This window comes from Drosophila busckii, chromosome 2L (assembly GCF_011750605.1).
Source record: "Drosophila busckii strain San Diego stock center, stock number 13000-0081.31 chromosome 2L, ASM1175060v1, whole genome shotgun sequence".
Taxonomy (NCBI): Eukaryota; Metazoa; Arthropoda; class Insecta; order Diptera; family Drosophilidae; genus Drosophila; species Drosophila busckii.
The window spans coordinates 8,417,997-8,436,959 of NC_046604.1; the positions used below are offsets into that span (position 1 = coordinate 8,417,997).

An 18,963-nucleotide genomic window follows, 5' to 3' on the forward strand; every position below is an offset into this window, starting at 1 on the left:
ACTGTGGGCGAGTTTGGAGTGATCAGTATATAAACATAATATGGATCTCGAAACTTGACTGCAAACAATTTCATAATTTCTATACGTATGGATAAAGTTTGTATACGGAGGGGGTCAAGTTTAAAAATTTACATACATATGAATCACAAGAAATGTTATTTATATATAAATATTATTTATATAAATTCTGTTTGCCATAATGCAGTTATATGTATGTATGTTTATATATTTAAAAAATACAGTTTATGAACTAATTCTAATAAAAATCAATTTAAACAAGGACGCAGCAAATAAATAGTAACTAATTAGGTAGAGAGAGAGAGAGAAATAGAGTGGGGTGGAGAAAAAAAAATAAAGTAAACGTAATGTATTACAATTAGAATAATAGTTAACGTTAACTACGATCAATTGTTTATACACATTTTGCATAATATTAACTGTTTTTGCTAATGTTGCTATTTCTTGCTTGCTTGCTTGTAATTCTTTATATATTTAATATAACGCTACATTATGTTTTATGCTTAAAATTATAGTGTTGACGTGCGCAAGCTTACGTTACGTGTAGTCCTATGCATTTTGCTTTAGATGCTTTACAAATGTCATTAAATTTGTTGTTCTTTTGTTTTTGATAATTGCTTGCTGATTTTTGTTTTCTTTCACATTTTTGTTTGTTTATACTTATGAATTGTTTTTTTTTGTTGTTTTGTTTTGTTTTGTTTTGTTTTGCACTAAGCTTAAGTGAGGCTAAATAAAACTGCGTTTCTGATTAACTCGAGCTAATTATTTTTTACATACAACTTAATTATAAGTATTCATTTTTTTTGTTTTCTTTTTTGTTTTCAGTTTTCAGTTGATTTTGTGGGAATATATATGTATATGTTAGATAAGTAGTATGACTACAGTTTACTGTATACACATGTACTGTCGGCAATTAATATCCCTGGTTAGCTAATTATTTCTTTTTAAATTAGTGTTTCAACTTGACAAAGGTTCTTAACGAGCTAAGAGACGTGTGTGTTTGTTTGTGGGTTTGTGGGCTAAGGCGTGAAATTTGATTTCCGCACTTGACATTCGTAGTAAATGTTGCATATAGCCTTACTAGCAAGTATTATTTGTTTCCATATATATAGATATATATATAATAATGTATGCTGGTTTATAAGTATTAATTATGCATATATGTATGTGTGTGTGTATGCTGCCGCATATTCAACATGCCCTATTTGCCCATGCTGGTCACAGCGGCGACTGTTGTTGCTGCCGTTGGTGTCGTCACTCCTGCACTTTTGAGCATGGGCATAGCCATTCCCATATCCTTGTGTTCCATGCTGGCATCAATGTTGCCGCTATGCGCATTCGTTGTTGTGCTATAGTCCAGCTTATAGGTGGCGCTGCGCGTCACATCCTCCATGGATGCATCCTGGCATTCACGTCCCGTATGCGTCTGCGAGCCGCAATTGTAACAAGAGATAATCTTTTGCGCCAGCGTCGTATAAGGTACTGCTGCTGCCACTGTAGCCGCCAACAGTTGCTGTTGCTGTTGCTGTTGTTGCTGTTGCTGCTGCTGCTGTTGCTGTTGTTGCAGCTGTGGCGTGGCAGGTAACGTTTGAGTTTGCACGTTAACAGCTGCATTGCTGCTAACTACTGTATTTCGCGCGGGGGCACCAACAGTGGGCGTGGCTGTTACAGGCACAGGTGTGAACGTTAATGCGGCGGGATATGTTGAATAGAGCAGTTCGCCGTTATGCAGCGGCGGCAATGGAAAGCGAAACGGGCCATGCAACGCTGTTGGCGGTGCACCCGCATGCGTCTGGATTAGTGTCTGTGGCGGTCCACGGGAATTTGCGGTATGATATGGATATGTGGCTGGATTATACGCGCTTGTTGTTACCTGTTGCTGTTGTGGTGGTTGCTGCTGCAGCAGCACTGTGGTTGTTGGCGTGCTTACTGCTGAGGGACTAATAAGCAATGCCTGCTGCTGCTGCTGCTGCTGTTGTTGCAACGCTTGCGTATCGCTGGCATTGCTGGGCGCATACATTTGCGCCTGCGCAAAATTTTTCTCCACGCCATTGCGTCCATTAATGCGCTGCTGCAGATTCACCTGCTGCTGCTGTTGTTTGTAACTTAAATGATGCTTCTGTTGTTGTTGCTGCTGTTGCTGTTGGTGCTGCTGTTGCTGTTGCTGATATCCAGCTATGGCTGTGTTTACCATGGCAATTGTTGCCCCCGCTGCGTTATGCGCCTGCAGCGGCGTTGGGGTTTCGGGTGGCGATATATCACCACACGAGCCATTCGAGCTGCCCGGTTCGCTGCCAGTTTGTGGCACATTCTTGCTGCGATACGCAATGCCATCATCACTTAACTGCATATTATGCATAGCATGCACCAGCTGCTTGCTCGGCTTCATGCCCACATTGTTGCTAACTTGATAATGTTGCTGCTGCTGTTGCTGCTGCTGATTCACCGACGACTGTTGCAGCTGTTGTTGCATGTAATTGTTGACATTGTTGCGCTGATGGAGTGCGCGCGGAAAACTGTTGCGTATTTTGCTGGACAAGCTGCCACTGTCGATTATATTCTGCAATAAAACAAATTTCATTATTAATCAAAAGTAAATGTGACTAGTGGCCGACGCACTTCTTCCATATGCTTCACATGATGCGTATTAAGCTCGCTCAACGCTGGCGGTGGCGGTGTGGTTTCAACTGAAGGTCTACGCACATTTTTCATGCGACTTTGTGTCAGTGTACGCATCTGTTGTTGCTGTGCTGCTGCTGCTGCTGTTGCAGTGGCATGCTGTTGACTCGCTCACGTTGCGGACTTGTGGTGCGACTGCTTGATGGCGATGATTGCTGACTGCTTAGCATGGGCGAACTGGCTGGCGGTGGCATTTGATGCTCCAAGCTTTGTGGGGGCAGAGATGACGGCTGCTGCGGCGTGTACATGGACCATGCTGTAGTGGGCGTTGTCATTGGATTATATGTTTCACCTGGAATGGATATATGTGCCTGAAATAAATGAGGCGCGCACTCAACGTCCTGTAAATAAATAAGAACAAGCATGAGTTAATTTGTATACATTTTCCTATTTACTCTTTGCTACCTTGGGCCACGTCTGCGCATAGAGCAATGGATTTGGCATTTGTGGCAGTTGTATCATATCGCGGCGATAATACGCAGGCTGCGGCTGCTGCTGACGCTGATGTTGCTGTTGCTGAAGGGCTACATGCGACTGTTGTTGCTGGCACTGTTGCTGCTGGCACTGTGGCTGCTGACATTGTTGCTGCTGGCACTGTTGCTGCTGCTGCTGCTGCTGCTGTTGTTGTTGCTGTTGTTGTTGCTGCTGTTGCAGTTGCTGCTGCTGCTGCTGTTGCTCAAACTGTGCAGATTCCTTAAGCTTGGCCAATATCTCACCACACTTGGTATTTTGATGATAGGAAAAGACCGGATGCTTCGCTGCCATAGTATAAACCAGTAACAGCTCCAGCAATGTATCCTTATCATTAACGCTACTAAAATCCATTTCGCCCCAACACTCAAGCGTGCGAAATATTTCGCTAATGCAATTGCGATTGCAGGCACGGATAAGCGCCAAGTAGAGCGCCATTTTGCGTCGATGCTTGATGTCTGTGGGTTCGCCCTTTTGGCAGTTGTACATGTCGACAGCCAGATCTTGCGGATTATTGGCGCGCAATTCCATCTCCCGCAATTTGCTGGAATCGCGCCGGCCTAGCTCCTCGAGACAGGTGCCCAAGAAGCGCAGCTCAAACGGCAGGCAGGCTTCGAATAGTGAACACATGGTATCAATGCGCTTGTAGCTCTCCAGAGTCGTAAACCACTGCAGCACGTCTTTGGGACAAATCATTTCCAATGTTGTTGTGGCACGAACGCATCTACTATGAAGTCCAGCCTGGAGAGTGTGTGTGTATTTGTTTCTGTTAGCAAATGTATTTTCTTCTTTTTGTATGGATGGTGGCTGCTGCTCTAGTTACGTGTGTGGTGTGTGCTTTAGTATTTGTGTTTGTATGTGTGTGTGGTGGGTGCAAAAACCACAACAACAATATAAGCACACCAACAACAATAACTATTAATGTCGCTTTACGCTTCTCTCTCTCTCTTTCTCTCTCTCCCAGTTCCACTCTCCCTCTCACTTCCTACTGCTTTCGTAGGAACGTTTTGATTCGCGTTTAACTCTTACGCACGTTTTTAGCGTTCAGTTTCAACTGATCCGTTGTTTTTGTCGCTTTTTAATGTGTTTGCCTTCACAAAGAGTTTTGCTGCTTTTGCCCACTACAACTAGTCGCGGGCGCTGCTGCACCAATGTGGCCAGAGAGACTCCAATTTACTCGCTACTCGACCGACTCGTCGCTGCCACAGAAATGCTGTGGCTGCTGTTTCTTGCATGTAAGTTTTAAACAATAAACGCTCCCATTTATTGCTTAATACTATTGATCCGCGTTTAACGTTGTATGACATACTTTTTGCGTATTAATTTTGCGCATTCACATTTTTTCGCTTTGTATAGTTTTCACAAAAATTTTCTACTTGCTGCTGCTGATAATAATAATAATCCAGCTAAAACTGTGCAGTGCTTCTAAAACCTCAAACAGTGCTGCATTTTTAAGAAACGTGAGTTTGCCAACACTGAGCAACTATCGTTTATACATGCGCTTTAAATGTAACTGTTTGTTTCTCTGTTTTGACATTAACAGCGCTCACTTTCCCGCTGTTTTAACATTAACAGCGCTAATTTTTCCACCGTTTCAATTAAATTATTGCATTTATTTAAGCAAAAACTGAGTATTTATTATTTGGATTTTGCATACTCAAAAAATTACTAGCATTTCTATTTTGCGGTTTGTCATTTACAAAACTAGCGTGCTTACAATTTGAAAATTAATTTTATTAGCGTTATTAAATGTTTTGTTAGACAGCTATGAATATGTTTACAGATTTATGCAAAACAACACACGCAGTGTGCTTAAAAACCATCTTCATCATCTTCGGCCATTTCCTTAGCTAACTCCAGATCCTGCTGCTCACGTTCACGACGCTCCTCTGCGCTCTCCAGGTCTTTGCCATACGACTTGGGTGGATAGCGCATAGCCTTGACGCTCTGATTGTGCAGATTAAGGCAAAATGAGATGCGCTCATGGAAAGCTAGCTGCGGCTCGCGCGTGCTATAAATATCAGTGCTCTCCTTGCTGCGCATGAAGTTCTGTGCCGGATCTAGTGTCGCTTCAATCACACCATCGCGTATGGCCTTAGCCACAATGAACTCGGCATCCTCCGCAGAGTCAAGTACCAATCGCTTGGCAATATCCTGCGGTGAGATGCGCGAATATGACAGTCCAATGGAACGAATAGCAGTCTTGATGACATTGTGACGCAAGCGTATGATCAAAGTAAATGTGTGATCCAGCTGGAACTTGGGTCCGTACTGCGAGACAACATCACCAAAACGCTTTAGATTTCCCAGACGCACTGCTTGAGTTAGCTGGAAGTAAGGCGTCAGCGACTGACGCAAGCCTGCTTGACGGAACACCACACGCTCAGGTATGTTGCCCAGCAGCAGCTCCACTACAATGATGAGCTTTTGTACTGTCTGACGGAAACCAATGGCTGCATGTTGCGGTGATTTGCGCAGCGCCTGAACCAGATGCTTGTGAGCATCGCTATACTCCAGCTTGGCAGCCTTAATGCGTCCCAAGTAGTACAGGAAACGAGCCCACTCATTATTGCTGGCTGACTCCGGATAGATGGACTTCTTTACCAGCTTATCCGCCTGATCGTACAGCGCATAATGCAAATAATTGCGCAGCAGGCAGTTTAACAACACAGCCTGTCCCTCAAAGTCGTTGCGCAGCGTTGCCGTGCGCAGGCGAGCGTGGAGGAAGGCGCGTATGCCTTCTAAAGCATTGTTTAGCTCCGCTACGCGCGAATAATAGAAATATGACTTGGCGCCAATAAGATCCAATGTACGACGATTCTGTATGGATATCTTGGACATCAAAGCATCTGCACAAGTGCCCGAACGCTTTAAATCGCCAGCGTCGATGAGCTTAACAAGCAGCAATAAATAGAAATAAGCATCAACTTCAGCAATAGGAGCCTTGGTGGCCACCTGCTTCTTGACTACATCTGGGAGCTCAGTGGCATCCTTGTCTAATGCTGGTGTCAATGCAAGTGCAGCTTCACGCTCTGCGCCCACTGGATAAATGCTTTGTGCCAAATTGCGGAATACAACTCCGTTCAGCTTGCGTCGTGTATTGGGCAAGTTACGCAGCACACGCAATATAAAACTAATAATAACCAATTAGAGCTGCAGACTTCGTTAAATAAATTCATATGTAACTACACTCACCGCGATTCCTTCGAGGCGACAGACTTTTCAATTTGTTTTATTTGTTCACGTATTTCCTGCACTGTGGCAAGATCTTGATTTTTTTTCTCATCCGCTAAGGTTTCAACTGTAGCATCCACCTCCATTTCGACGTCATGTGTACCAACATCTGCAGCCTTTGTCATTATTAAGCACTTGCAATTTGCTGTTTCTTATTAATTATTGTATTATATTTTAGTTTTGCTTTGCGGCAACAAATTTTGCCAAGTAATGCCAGGATTTAGTGTTGTGCAATGCATAAATATGAAATCAATTACAGTTACATTGTGAAGTGATTAAATAAAGACATTATTGTTGAGTAGCAGTTACTTAAAAGCGCCTAAACAGCTGTTATTTAATGCACTGCACGTTATGTATAATCAACAAAAATAATAGAAATATAGTGTTTTTTAATTAATATTAGGTTAATATTAAAGCTTGTTGAAATTGTTTTAAATATGTTACGATATGCAACTGTTACACGGCTGCTGCGAAAGCCGGCAGCAACGAGTATGCAACGCGCCTATTCAAACGGCACGAATAAAGAAGGTTCAGGAGCTGATGGTCAAGAGGACAATCATCCCATAAGGCGCACTCTCCGTTTGCTTGGAAATGATATGCGCAGAGTAAAAGAATTCTTTGTGCCCAAGGACCCACTACCAGAGGATGATAATCCAAAAGAAGCTCTGGCACAGAGCAAGTTCAAATTCAAGGGTCAGGAGGGACCGGCAGATGAATTTCAGACCCACTGCGATGTGCTTGTGGTGGGCGGCGGCACAATGGGCAGCTCTATAGCTTACTGGCTAAAAGAAAAGGCTCGCAATGGTCTCAATGTGGTAGTTGTGGAAAAAGATGATACGGTAACAAGAATAATTTTATATTTTAAGTTATTGTTAATCATTTACATAATTCATTTTAGTATGCCAAATCCTCCACACATGTGTCGGTGGGTGCGTTAAGCCAACAGTTTTCACTGCCAGAAAACATACAGATGTCGTTATTTGGCGCTGACTTCTTGCGTAATTCAGGGGAATATTTTGGCGAGGATATACCGATGGGATATACACCACATGGACAATTGACGCTAGCTAATGAAGCGGATGCGGCAATTCTTAAGCAATCTTCGCAGCTGCAAAATGAACTGGGTGCACGCAATGAACTCTTAAGCCCAGAAAGACTAGCCTCACGATTTCCTTGGTTGCGTACAAAAGACGTAGCGCTGGGTTGTCTGAGTGTTGAGCGTGAAGGCTGGTTTGACTCCTGGGCACTGCTAGCAAACCTACGACGCGCTGCCAGCGGTTATGGCGCTCACTTTGTTCATGGTGAACTTAAAAGTTTTGAATTCCAAAGCCAGGCAGACATTATTGTGACTGGTGAGGGGGGAGCTAATGCCGGCGGCTATGAAAGTTTAGACAAAGCCGTAATCCAGCTGCCTGACGGCACGGAGCGCTCTTTAAAGTTTGCTCTCTGCATAATTGCAGCTGGCGTCGGCTCTAGCGACGTGGCCCGCTTGGCGCACATTGGCATGGGCAGAGGCATGCTACAGGTGCCTTTGCCTATAGCTCCGCGTAAGCGGTTTTTATATGCGCTAAACACACAAGCGGAAGAAGCGCCTAGCCTCGGCATGCCCATGCTTGTGGACACTAATGGCAGTTTTATACGCAGAGACGGCTTGGGTGGTCAATACATCTATGGCTACAATGCGGAGCATGCAGAAGCAGCTGACAATGAGTTGGCCTACTTTGAATCCAAACTAAGACCGGCGTTAGCTGAACGTTTGCCCGTCTTCGCAGCGGCTGAAGTGGCGGGTAGCATGAGCGGCTTATACGACTACAATGTGTACGATGAGAATGGTATTGTTGGCCCGCATCCATACTATCATAATCTATACATTGCCAGTGGCTTCGGTGGACAAGGTGTGCAACAGGCGCCGGCTGTAGGTCGCGCTATATCCGAGCTTATTATCGATGGACAGTTTAGAACGCTTGACTTGTCACGTTTAAGCTTCGATAGACTAATTGTGGATAAACCCATGTTTGAATACAATGCTTTAAATTAAATTGCAATTTATTTAAAAAGAAAAAACAAAAAACAATGATTGTTAAGAAATTTATCTATTTAAATTGGCCCGGCGCAGGTCCAAATAGTCCGCCTCCTTGTTTGCTTGCCGCACGGGATGGGGCAAAGCCCAACAACTTTTGTATGTTTTGGCGTATGGACATGGTACATAGTATATATAAAAATATAAACGAGCAGTCGGTATAATCATCGCCAGAAAGATTACGATGACTCAAGCCCTGAATCCAGGAGATGGGCGTAAATGGTAGCTGTGCGACCACACGGCCGTCAAATATACTATTAAACATGCTAAGCAACGCGGTAAATGCAAAGCCAGTGGCAAACATAGATTTCATCTTGACTAGCGACAGATCGCGGTTGTTGTTCTTCAACTTCTCCTCATAGCGTTCAATTTTCTTCTTAACTGACTTGTCTAATGAATCGCCATGCGTCTCCTTGCGGCGCTCCACTAATAAAAGTACACGTTACTAAATGGTTGCTTAATTTATTTTCATTTGTAGGTCACTTACGCTTTTTGCTCTGTTTATCTACCTCTGCCTTTAGCCTTTGGTACTTTTCTGTGCGGTACACCAGAACCCAGGTAAGGGCTATAAATTACGAATACATGTGAGCTCACATAAATATTTATTTTTCTGAATTATAAACCACTTACCTTCACCCAAAAATGCAGTGCATATTGATATAAATACTATCAAAATGGTATCAGACCACATTTTTCTGATTTTACAATTTTTTATAAATTAATTAAGTGCTGGCTACTTTTTTAGTGTTGAACAATTTCTTCTTTTCACTTGCGTTCTCGGTGGAGGTCAGCCGACAATTATGAAATACGTTTTTACAACACGCGCGTAGATTCGAACAGTACGCATTGAATAACGTTTGAAGTCTCTATGATCTCTAGTTTCTCAATGACTTCTTAATAAAAGTTAAAAAATTGTATTTTTGTTTAACATGAAGACGTGGTGTTTATTTTAAAATAATTTTTCAGATGAATTTGAATACTACAGTTTTATCAATAACTTAACTGAAAATTTTCAGTTGAAGATGGACAATTCTTGTAAAGATTATACAAGCACTTATATTGTTGGAAAACATGGGTTATTTGGATGAGTTAAAGCTTTTCGAATTGAAAATTAAGCTCATTTGGTAAGTTGGACTGATTCAACTTACAATCGTCTATGATCTAATAAAATATTCGTTGCAAATTTAAATATTTCCATTTCCTGGTATTTTATGCAAATTATTCTCAATTTTGTATAATATTCTTATCCTATCCTTATTCTTATTATATGTTGATCCAATTAACAACGAATTTAGATTTATGCACTTGCATAATTTAAATTGTTTAATGCTTTTCTTTTCATTTAAAAAAATCCAAGAGCAAACAAGCGGATTGATTTGAAATCCGACTTTATCTGCCTACTAGACGTATCATTTTTAATTTCTGGAAAAATCGGTTGAATTTTAAAAACTTGCCGAATATTATATTCTTATATCAGATTGTTCAATTCTGCCAATTCGAATTGCTTGACACTTTTATTTTAAATTTTACATTGTTTGCCGCACTAAAATAAAACTTTTCTTTTTAATTTTGGCATTGTCACAAACGTGCCATTTTGTGATTTATATTTCTAGGTTCTTTAAAATTTCATAGTTACAATACAATAATTCAGTTAATTAAGTTATTTCTGTTTGAATATATAGTTATGCATGGATTGGTTAGAAAAATTGCCAGCGCTTGCGGCATGAGTACTTAGCACTCCGGACACGAATTAATCCACGTGCGTCGCAGTCGCTATATTATTGATAGACACCTGTATTGTGGTTGTGGTTGATGTTGTTCAAGAAGTAGTTGATCTTGTTGTTGTGGAAACGCGCTGTAAAAAGCTACATTTGGGAAAGAAATCATATCAAGTTATGTTTGTTTTGCAGATATTATAGAACCGCAGAAAGAAATGTGGGGAGAAAATAAATTGAAATCTCATAGTTAGGTTTTTGTGAGTCTGCATAAATATTCAATTTGAAGTGGGTTTTAAGTATCAAACTTCAAGTTGAACATTTTCCAACTCAAAACTTAAAAAAACAAAAAAATAAGGCGAAAACAAATTTGTTTCTTGGGGACGTTTCTATGCGAAACCATTCCAGCTTGCTTCAATTGTTTGCTGTTGTGTTTGTTTCTTTAAAATTGGTTGTCGAGGAGACACAATTTTGTATTTATTTTGCTTGTTCAGAGATAGTTACTGCCTTAGTAACGTCGTCGCTCACGCTCGCGACTGCGAGAGCGTCGCCGTTCATTTGAACGTCGACGAGTATCTCGTTGCCTATCGCGATCCTTTTCACGGTCGCGCTCTTTCATGCGCTCTTCACGCTCCTTTATTCGCTGTTTGTGCTCTTCGATGCGTTTCTGACGGAAGGCCTCCTTTTCAGCGATCTAAACACAGAACATTCCATAACCATGAAAGTAAAGTAAAATCTGAACTATAAACTTACAGCTTCCGGCGTTAAAGGCAGCCAGTAAATACAAGGTGTACTTTTTGTTTTACGAAACAGATCGTCCAATAGTCTAACTGGTGGTTCATTCTCCTTCTTCCTCGACTTTGTAGCTGTACATAGAATTTGTTAAGTAATTACTGCAAATATGTGGCAGTTCTGCTGCTTACCTGGTGAGCCGCTTCGGCTACGTCCATGTTGATCAATACGATCGCGTCCACTGCGCTCACGTTCTCTAGAACGCTTTCGCTCCTGTCCAGCTCTGTCGGCATCATCACCGCCCCGACCACGCTCGCCCAAACGTGCATCCACACGCTCCTTGCTGCTGCGCCGCCTGTCATTGATAGACTTTTCACGATCATTGGGCTCTTTTTTGCCCACATCCCATTCGCGTACAGGACGCGCTGCCTACAAAAGACAAAAACAAATATATATATATTTAACAAATCGTTGCAATTTAAGAATAAAGACAATATAACGTTACCTTTATATCGCTGGCATCGAGGCGAGACCAAGTATTGCCTGCATGTTGATTATCTCTGGTGTTGTCATGTGGATATTTGGGAGCATCGTTTTGTGTCGATTGAATGGCACGATCCATATCTGTACGACTGCCAAAGTCAACATTCAAACACTTGGGATTGGATACTGGCCAGCGTACACCATGGAGCGCGTGGCGTGTTTCAATAGCCTCACTAAAAATTTTTTAAAATAATATAAATATTTATAAATTTTACCAAATTTCATTTAGACTTACTCCTCTGTGGCGTAGGCCACGAAGCACTTGGACTTTATGCGATCAATCCAGAAGCCATTATCGTCAACGATTTTACCTGTGCGTGCCAACAGTCCTTTCAATTGTAGCACTGTAAACGGACGCACCAAATTGGTAATGTAGAGCACATGGCTAGTGTGATTGCGTGCCGGACTTGGGGAGCGGGCAACGGATGAAGTTTTGGGCGCAGATTCAGCCGCCGGCGGCACTGTTAATGGTGCATCTTTGTCCGTGGTGTGCTTTAGGGACGCTTGAGGTTTCGTTGCCTCATCATCGGTCTCATTAGTTTGCTCTTGCTCCTTGCCGACACGCATTTCGGGCGTTAATGACCGCTCCTCTGACTCATGATCACTGGTAACCAGGCCCTCCTCCTCAGAGGATGACTCCAACTGCACATCACTGAGCGGCACCGGTTTGACCACATCAGCTATAATATTCTTTAATGAATCCGTTGATATGGCTAGCACGGGTGGTGCACGCTCAGCAACCTTTTTGCTAAACCATTTGCGTTTACGCACGCAACGCGGATTTAAATTTGTTTCATTTTTGTCGTTATCATTATTCTCTGGCTGCTCCTTGGCCACCGACTCTGTTACAATTGTTTCTTCCTTATGGTTCTCCTTGTGCTCGTCAGTTTTGAGTGACTTGGCATTGTTGTTGTTTATCTTTTTCTGTTTATCATTTGCCGCTTCTTCCACGCTTCCAGTGTTCCGCTCTTCAACGTCTTCTGTTTGAATGTCTAATACATCGCTTGTAGTTTTTAACTGTTCCTCATCCTTACTAGCTGTAAAGCCTAAAGAACCAGCAACCTTTACCTCTTCCTTACTCCGTTTGCTTCCTTCCTTGGGTTTGTCTCCATTAGCATCAGGGTCTTCCTGTTCCTTGATATTCTTGGGCGACTCTACTTCCTTCTGAGTTTCCGGCTTGACGGCCTCTGGTTCCTCTGTTACTTCCTCTTCCTTCTGTATTGCAGGCTCAACGACTTTAACGCTATTTTGCTCATTTTCTAGCGGCTCTGGCTTATTTTCAGTCTCCCCACTAGCGCTTGCCACATGTACCTCGGCACCATTTTCCGCTTCTTCGGGTATGGTCTCAACCTTGTTATCGTGGCTTTTGTCGCGTTGATTGCTTATGCTGGTGTTACGCTTTTTTGGTGTAGTGCGTGTACTGCGGCTTTTGCGCACTGGCGATGCTGCTGGTGCCACATGCTCGTCACTGGAGCCGCGTTCACGTTCTGTTTTATCAGCATTGGGTTCTTCTATAATAACTGTTTCTTTTGCTGGTGATTTTACATCCACTGCATTTTCCACTGCATTTTCCGCGACTTTCTCATTTTCCGATATTTTGCGCGATCTTCGGCTGCGTCGTGCCGGCAATGGCGCGGGGGATGAAGATTTTTTGCGCTCGCTTCGACGTCTCATAGTTTTTGGAAAAATGCTTTTCGCACACTAATGCACTTATGAAAATGCTGTTTTAAAATTCGATTGCACTGCTCATAAATGCCGGCCAGCAATTTATTAAATCAGACGCTTAGAATTTTGCTTCTTATAACGTTTTCAACCTTTTTGTTTGTTCGGAAAAGAAAATTTGTTGCCAGCGAAAAGCGTCAACTCCGCCATCAATAAACAGGGTTGCTTCTCATTCTTAGATGACAGTGTGTCGCGCACAACGTGAGCGTGTTTTGGATTGGCTAATGCTTGGGAAAAACATGTTATCTTGTATTTTGTATGGTCTTCGCATTTTCACAGCATTCACGTATTATTTAACTATCGAAGAAATGCCTATACTTCATTTATATTTAATAAATTAGCTGTAAATGGAACATCAGCGAATGTCGTTAGACAGCACTGTCCTCGAAAGTATTTACTTTGCAGCACTGGGTTGACGCAACAAAACATTAATTTCAATTTTTTTTTAATAAAATGATATAAACAGTCAAAATGATAATTAAAAATGTTGGTAGAATAACACAGATCTTATCACGTTTGTGTGCGCTGCGAAATTTGAACACAAATCCAATTGACATACAAGCGATAGTGCATCAAAGATCTGCAAAAGCTTTGGCAGCGGCTCAGATACGATCTCTGTGTGTCATTAGCACAAACTATCAACAACGACAACGCTCCAGCTCCTCTTCCGACCACCCGCACACAGGCTTAGTGCTTACAGCGGCTATTAGTTTCAGTCTCTTTGACAGCAAAGACAAGGATGAGGAGGAGACACCCGAGGCAAAACTAATAAATACAATCAAACGTTCTATACTGTGCATACAACGGGAACAGTATGAGAAGGCGGAGCAAATGTTACACTTATGCTTGCGTATGGCCCAAGATATTCAGTCTACCCATGGTATTACGTATGTCTATGATCTAATGGCTAACTTGGCAATGGAACGCCAGCAGTTCAAAAAGGCTGAAAAGATATTTGTGGATGTGATGAGGCGTTTAATGAACGAAGGTTATGCTGATGACAGTCCAAAAATACTGCATATAAGTTCTAAGATAGCTCACATGTCGCAGATGCAGGGAGAGCTAGAGAAAAGCCTCCAGGGTTTTACGTGGACAATGCAAAAACTCGCCAAGTTAGTGGAAAAAATGCCGGAAGACAAAGATATACTCGAACTATATGGTCTGACTAAGAACTGGTATTGAAGGTTGTTCCATACTTCACTAATTTCAAATCTGCTTAAACCGGTTTGAAGACAATTTAAAGTTCTCATTGCTTTCGTCTTACACAGGTTTGGTCAATTACTGATGAAGCAGGGTAAATATGCTGAAGCCAAAAATCTTTTCAAGGAGGCTTTGGAAATCCTTGTAGACATATATGGCACCGTCAACGATGCCTCTGTGACCATATTGAACAACATTAGCGTGGCATATGTTAATGTATGCTGAAATTGAAACAATTCAATTGACTTTTAACTGAAGAGTGCTATATTTTGACAGCTGGAAAACTATGCTGAGGCGAAGGAAACGTTGCTAAATGCACTGATCATAGCCAAGGAGCTGAAGGATGTTACTCAGGAGGGCATTTTACAAGCCAATCTGGGACTTGTTTATTTACGTGAAGGTCTGCTCAAGGAAGCTGAGAAATTCTGCAAGCTAGCTTGGAAAATTGGTAAAAAGGAGAACAATGGCGACGCTATTGAGCAGGCGGAGTATTGTCTGAATGAAATCAAATCCTCGCTAAATAAGTAAAAACAGTTTTTGCAAAATTCTTAGTGCTGACTAAATGAAACCAACAAAAGGTTTGTAAACATATATACTTAAAAGAATAACCGTACAATTGAAAGTTATTTATTAAGGCGCATTCATATATTTATTATAATATCCAAAAAGCCGAGACATTATTATATTTTCGACAGAGCATTAAAGCTTTTAACATATCTATAAACAATTTTAAGTTTCTCTGCATTACACAATTCTATAAAAAATTGAAATTCTATTCTTAAGTCCGTAGAACTTTACTGGAAGTTACTCGAATTTGGCTATAACAATCATTAAGGCCACTCCAGTTAGAAGCGCAAAAATTTCCTTTAAGGACTGCTTCAGTTTTGTCGATTCCTCCAACAGTTCGGGCAAAACACTAACTGTAGCTATATAAATAAAACCACCCGCTGTAAATGGAAGCACCCAAGGCGCTGAGCTGTCATCACCGCTACCGGCACCCAACAGCGCCAAGGCAGTGCCCGCTAAAGCACCAAGCGCTGTGACCAACTGCAGCATCATGGCCTTGCGGCGAGAGCATCCAGATTTAATGAGTATAGCAAAGTCGCCAATTTCATGTGGCACTTCATGCAGCAATATGGTAATTGTGGTTACAATTCCAATGCTATTGCCTGCCAAATAGGATGCACCAATAGCTAGGCCATCAGTAAAGTTGTGCGCAAAATCTGCGGCTAAATTCAAGTAGCCTGAGATTTCTACTTCACCTTCTTCGTCTTGCTTTTTGGCAACTGCCTTGGTGGGTTTATCACTAGACTTTTTCTTATCTGCTGGCGGTGTTTCCTTTACAGGCTTGGGCTTGGGTTTGGCTGCACCATGGCTGTGTCCATGTCCACCAGAGCCGCCTTTAAGAATGCGTACAAGTTTCTCCACCGACAAAAACGCAATAATGCCGCCTAATACCCAGAGTCCAATACTCATGTCATGTGCATGTGCATGTTCGTGCTCGCCATGCTCGTGCGTATGACCATGTTCATGGTCGTGCGAGTGTCCGTGTCCATGTGAGTGATCCCCATGGCTATGTGGATGCGTTGCATGTGGAATCAAGTGCAGAAAAGCATCACCCAACAGACCGCCTGAGGCAAAGGCAAGCAATACTTTCAATCTCGGTTTCATTGCCTCGCTATTGTCTAATGGAATGATATATAGTAGCACAAAGGGAGCGGCACTGATAAGCAAGGTTGAGCCCATTGAGTGAAGCCAAATGTTGGTCATATCTGTAAGAGCGGGCAAAACTAGAGCAATAAATAATACACTTGTTTTGTTATCAGCAATGCACATACCCTTTGGTCCGCTGTGGGGATGCTCTTTGTGCTCATGCTCGTGATGATGATGATGTTCATCGTCATGGTGGTGGTGATGGTGATGTTCATCCTCATGGTGGTGATGATGATGCTCATCATCATGATGATGATGATGATCGTGTTTAGCCGGTGCTTGCTTTGCATCAAAGTTTTCGTTTGCTTCGCGGGAGTATTTAAAACTGGGATTTCCTTGGCCCTGACATATTGTGGGCAGTGATAGCAGAACGACTGCGATAAGGATGCCCAACGCTACTTTTTGATAAAATTGAAAGCTAGACGGCTGAAAATCAGCCACTTGTTTAGACATATTTAGTTTTGTTTTCAACAGTAAACACGTACACGTCGGTCTTTTTTTCTTCTACTTGTATGAATGTGTGAGCGAGATGGAAAGTACACGACATTTTAGCGTGTATTATCTAGAATAGTTTTGTACGAACAGTGCGGCTGCAAAAGGTGCGAGCGAGAAAATACAAGTGTAAACGAAAGTTTCGATTAAATTGAAATACCAGCAAATATACCTATATCGATAAGGCGCGAAAGTTTAAGCTTGATGCAAAAGTATGACAGTTTTGTCACGCAAAAATTAAACGTATATATATAAATATATTTAAGCAAATTTAATTTATGAGGTGTATGAACAAAAATACTAAAAGCACTGGGGAAAAAAATAAACCAACTAAGCGATTGATTATAAACAAGCAGTAAATTTTAATATAGTTTCAATATTTTAATTTTATAATTCTGAATACTTATTTTACGTTGACGTTGTTGACACTTTTGCTTTGACTAATTATGAAAAAAGAAAATACACACACAATCAGAATCAAAAATAAATAAAGCACCTTATTTTTAGCTCACTCTTCAGGGTACTCGTGCCTCGATAACGCCGACGCTCTCCACAACTGTTGGATAAATTAAGAGTAATATAGCAAAGTAAAAGGTAAAAATAGTTTATTAAATAATTTATTTATACGAGATATTAATTATTTAATATTAAGGGAGCCTTTAAAATGCCCATTATACGCTTGGAATCTTCAGATAAGGAAATTTTCGATACAGACATTGAGATTGCCAAATGTTCGGAGACCATAAAGACGGCACTAGAAGACTTGGGTGATGAAAGTGACAATAGTGTGTTGCCGATACCCAATGTTACTTCTGTGATTTTGAGAAAGGTGCTGCATTGGGCCACATATCACAAGGATGATCCACAGCAAACATTGGAGGATGAGAATAAGGAAAAACGCACCGATGACATTTCTTCCTGGGATGCGGACTTTCTAAAAGTTGACCAGGGCACACTGTTTGAGCTAATTCTGGCGGCGAATTATTTGAATATACAGGGACTGCTGGATGTGACTTGCAAAACGTGTGCGAATATGATAAAGGGCAAATCGTTACAGGATATACGTGAGACTTTTGCCATAGCAAACGATTTCTCACCCGCCGAGGAGGAGCAGGTGCGGAAGGAGAACGAATGGTGCGAAGAGAAGTAGTGGACGAGTATTTGAAACTCTTAAACATCAAAATTTTGTTGTTGTTGCTGTCCATTAAATTTTATAGTTTAAAAAATGTACATTTAAAGTCTACATCAATTGTCAAATATTGGCACTTAGTTTGCTAGTTAAATATTGTAAAGACTATAAAAGCCTTGGCAGCCTGAAATAATGTCACTCAATTACTTTTGTATTTGCTTATTATTTACAAAAAATTAGTAAACATGGCTAATAAAGTAAGACATTTCGTGGTTATAATTTAACTGCGAAAAATGTGTGTTTATGCTTTAATTTCTTTATGTTAAATGGTCTGCGTTATAGATAACAGCAAAAAATTCGTTAGTGTGTTTTGTTTTTAATTAAATAATGTTTTGAGTGAATTTGCAAAGTAAGTTCCATAAGGTATATACTATATTTACAAAAAGGCACTTTGGTTGTGCGCTGCTCTTTCAGTACAGATTGATCTTTTTTCGTATAGTCTTGCGGCATATGTGGCAAGTGCTCAAGGGTTCGGTGCAATGCGAGCAGGCGCTATGACCACACAAGAAGGCAACATCACGTTTACGCTCCATGCAAATGCCACACAAGTGCGACTCCTCATTTTCTTGCAGCTGCAACAATACCTGCTGTTGCTGCAACAGTAGCTGCTCCTGCTGCAGTAGCTGCTTTTGCTGCTCCAGTAGCAGCTTTTCTTGGTGTTGCTGCCCCTCATGCAGCTGCAACAGTAACCGTCGCAGCTGTAGCCATTGCTGCGGCTCTGGAGGCTGCTCAGGTGGCAGCTGCTCCAGCACCTGCGGTTCCGGCGACTGCTCCACCACCTGCGGCTGTCGTGGCTGCGGCTGCTCCGGCTGCACTGGCAGCCATTGCTGCTTTGGCTGATGCGGCTGCGGTTGTTGTTGAAATAGCAATTGTTGCTGTGGCTGCGGATGTTGTTGCTGTTGCAGCCATTGCTGCTTTTGCTGCGGCTGCGGCTGTTGTTGCTGTTGGAGACATTGCTGCTGTTGCTGCGGCTGCAGCTGTTGTTGCAGTAGCAATTGTTGCTGTGGCTGCGGCTGTTGTTGCTGTTGCAGCCATTGCTGCTTTTGCTCTGGCTGCTGCGGCTGCGGCTGTTGTTGCTGTTGCAGCCATTGCTGCTGTTGCTGCGGCTGCATCTGTTGCAGCCATTGCTGATGTGGTTGCGGCTGTTGCAGACAGTGCTGCTTTTGCTGTGGCTG

At 42.0% G+C, this 18,963-nt stretch overlaps 8 protein-coding genes across 10 annotated transcripts; 3 read left to right on the top strand and 5 right to left on the bottom strand.

Moving 5' to 3' along the window:
• Positions 1 to 703: 703 nt before the first annotated feature.
• Positions 704 to 3,976, bottom strand: LOC108594418 (transcription factor SPT20 homolog). The gene is given in 5 exon segments (XM_033294158.1): positions 704 to 2,578; positions 2,638 to 2,765; positions 2,768 to 3,038; positions 3,103 to 3,246; positions 3,313 to 3,976. Coding segments are annotated over 5 exon segments (2,454 nt in total). The 5' UTR covers positions 3,865 to 3,976; the 3' UTR covers positions 704 to 1,219.
• A 949-nt stretch (positions 3,977 to 4,925) lies between these two features.
• Positions 4,926 to 6,600, bottom strand: LOC108597183 (probable 26S proteasome non-ATPase regulatory subunit 3). The gene is made up of 2 exons (XM_017983613.2): positions 6,364 to 6,600; positions 4,926 to 6,301 (listed from the first exon to the last, which is right to left on the bottom strand). Exons 1-2 carry the CDS (start codon positions 6,525 to 6,527, stop codon positions 4,981 to 4,983), a joined length of 1,485 nt encoding a protein of 494 aa, XP_017839102.1. The 5' UTR covers positions 6,528 to 6,600; the 3' UTR covers positions 4,926 to 4,980.
• A 190-nt stretch (positions 6,601 to 6,790) lies between these two features.
• Positions 6,791 to 8,458, top strand: LOC108597626 (FAD-dependent oxidoreductase domain-containing protein 1). The gene is made up of 2 exons (XM_017984273.2): positions 6,791 to 7,241; positions 7,301 to 8,458. Exons 1-2 carry the CDS (start codon positions 6,840 to 6,842, stop codon positions 8,438 to 8,440), a joined length of 1,542 nt encoding a protein of 513 aa, XP_017839762.2. The 5' UTR covers positions 6,791 to 6,839; the 3' UTR covers positions 8,441 to 8,458.
• An 8-nt stretch (positions 8,459 to 8,466) lies between these two features.
• Positions 8,467 to 9,230, bottom strand: LOC108597636 (calcium load-activated calcium channel). The gene is made up of 3 exons (XM_017984285.2): positions 9,113 to 9,230; positions 8,970 to 9,047; positions 8,467 to 8,908 (listed from the first exon to the last, which is right to left on the bottom strand). Exons 1-3 carry the CDS (start codon positions 9,171 to 9,173, stop codon positions 8,496 to 8,498), a joined length of 552 nt encoding a protein of 183 aa, XP_017839774.1. The 5' UTR covers positions 9,174 to 9,230; the 3' UTR covers positions 8,467 to 8,495.
• Positions 9,231 to 10,058: 828 nt separating this feature from the next.
• LOC108607853 (apoptotic chromatin condensation inducer in the nucleus) lies at positions 10,059 to 13,332 on the bottom strand. The gene is made up of 5 exons (XM_017998935.2): positions 11,708 to 13,332; positions 11,435 to 11,645; positions 11,121 to 11,358; positions 10,951 to 11,063; positions 10,059 to 10,891 (listed from the first exon to the last, which is right to left on the bottom strand). The coding sequence occupies exons 1-5, from the start codon at positions 13,144 to 13,146 to the stop codon at positions 10,706 to 10,708; spliced, it is 2,187 nt and encodes a 728-aa protein (XP_017854424.2). The 5' UTR covers positions 13,147 to 13,332; the 3' UTR covers positions 10,059 to 10,705.
• Positions 13,333 to 13,624: 292 nt separating this feature from the next.
• LOC108607855 (tetratricopeptide repeat protein 19 homolog, mitochondrial) lies at positions 13,625 to 14,939 on the top strand. 3 transcript variants are annotated; one of them, XM_017998937.2, is made up of 3 exons: positions 13,629 to 14,369; positions 14,463 to 14,610; positions 14,671 to 14,939. In XM_017998937.2, exons 1-3 carry the CDS (start codon positions 13,666 to 13,668, stop codon positions 14,920 to 14,922), a joined length of 1,104 nt encoding a protein of 367 aa, XP_017854426.2. In that variant the 5' UTR covers positions 13,629 to 13,665; the 3' UTR covers positions 14,923 to 14,939. The 3 variants fall into 3 exon arrangements, with proteins under 3 accessions (XP_017854427.2, XP_017854426.2, XP_017854428.1); XM_017998939.1 differs by having other exon boundaries at positions 14,302 to 14,378; XM_017998938.2 differs by lacking the exon at positions 14,671 to 14,939 and having other exon boundaries at positions 13,625 to 14,378; positions 14,463 to 14,553.
• A 233-nt stretch (positions 14,940 to 15,172) lies between these two features.
• LOC108607854 (protein catecholamines up) lies at positions 15,173 to 16,633 on the bottom strand. The gene is made up of 2 exons (XM_017998936.2): positions 16,233 to 16,633; positions 15,173 to 16,166 (listed from the first exon to the last, which is right to left on the bottom strand). The coding sequence occupies exons 1-2, from the start codon at positions 16,558 to 16,560 to the stop codon at positions 15,199 to 15,201; spliced, it is 1,296 nt and encodes a 431-aa protein (XP_017854425.1). The 5' UTR covers positions 16,561 to 16,633; the 3' UTR covers positions 15,173 to 15,198.
• A 413-nt stretch (positions 16,634 to 17,046) lies between these two features.
• Positions 17,047 to 18,004, top strand: LOC108607856 (S-phase kinase-associated protein 1). The gene is made up of 2 exons (XM_017998940.2): positions 17,047 to 17,193; positions 17,252 to 18,004. Exon 2 carries the CDS (start codon positions 17,264 to 17,266, stop codon positions 17,747 to 17,749), a length of 486 nt encoding a protein of 161 aa, XP_017854429.1. The 5' UTR covers positions 17,047 to 17,193; positions 17,252 to 17,263; the 3' UTR covers positions 17,750 to 18,004.
• Positions 18,005 to 18,963: the final 959 nt, after the last annotated feature.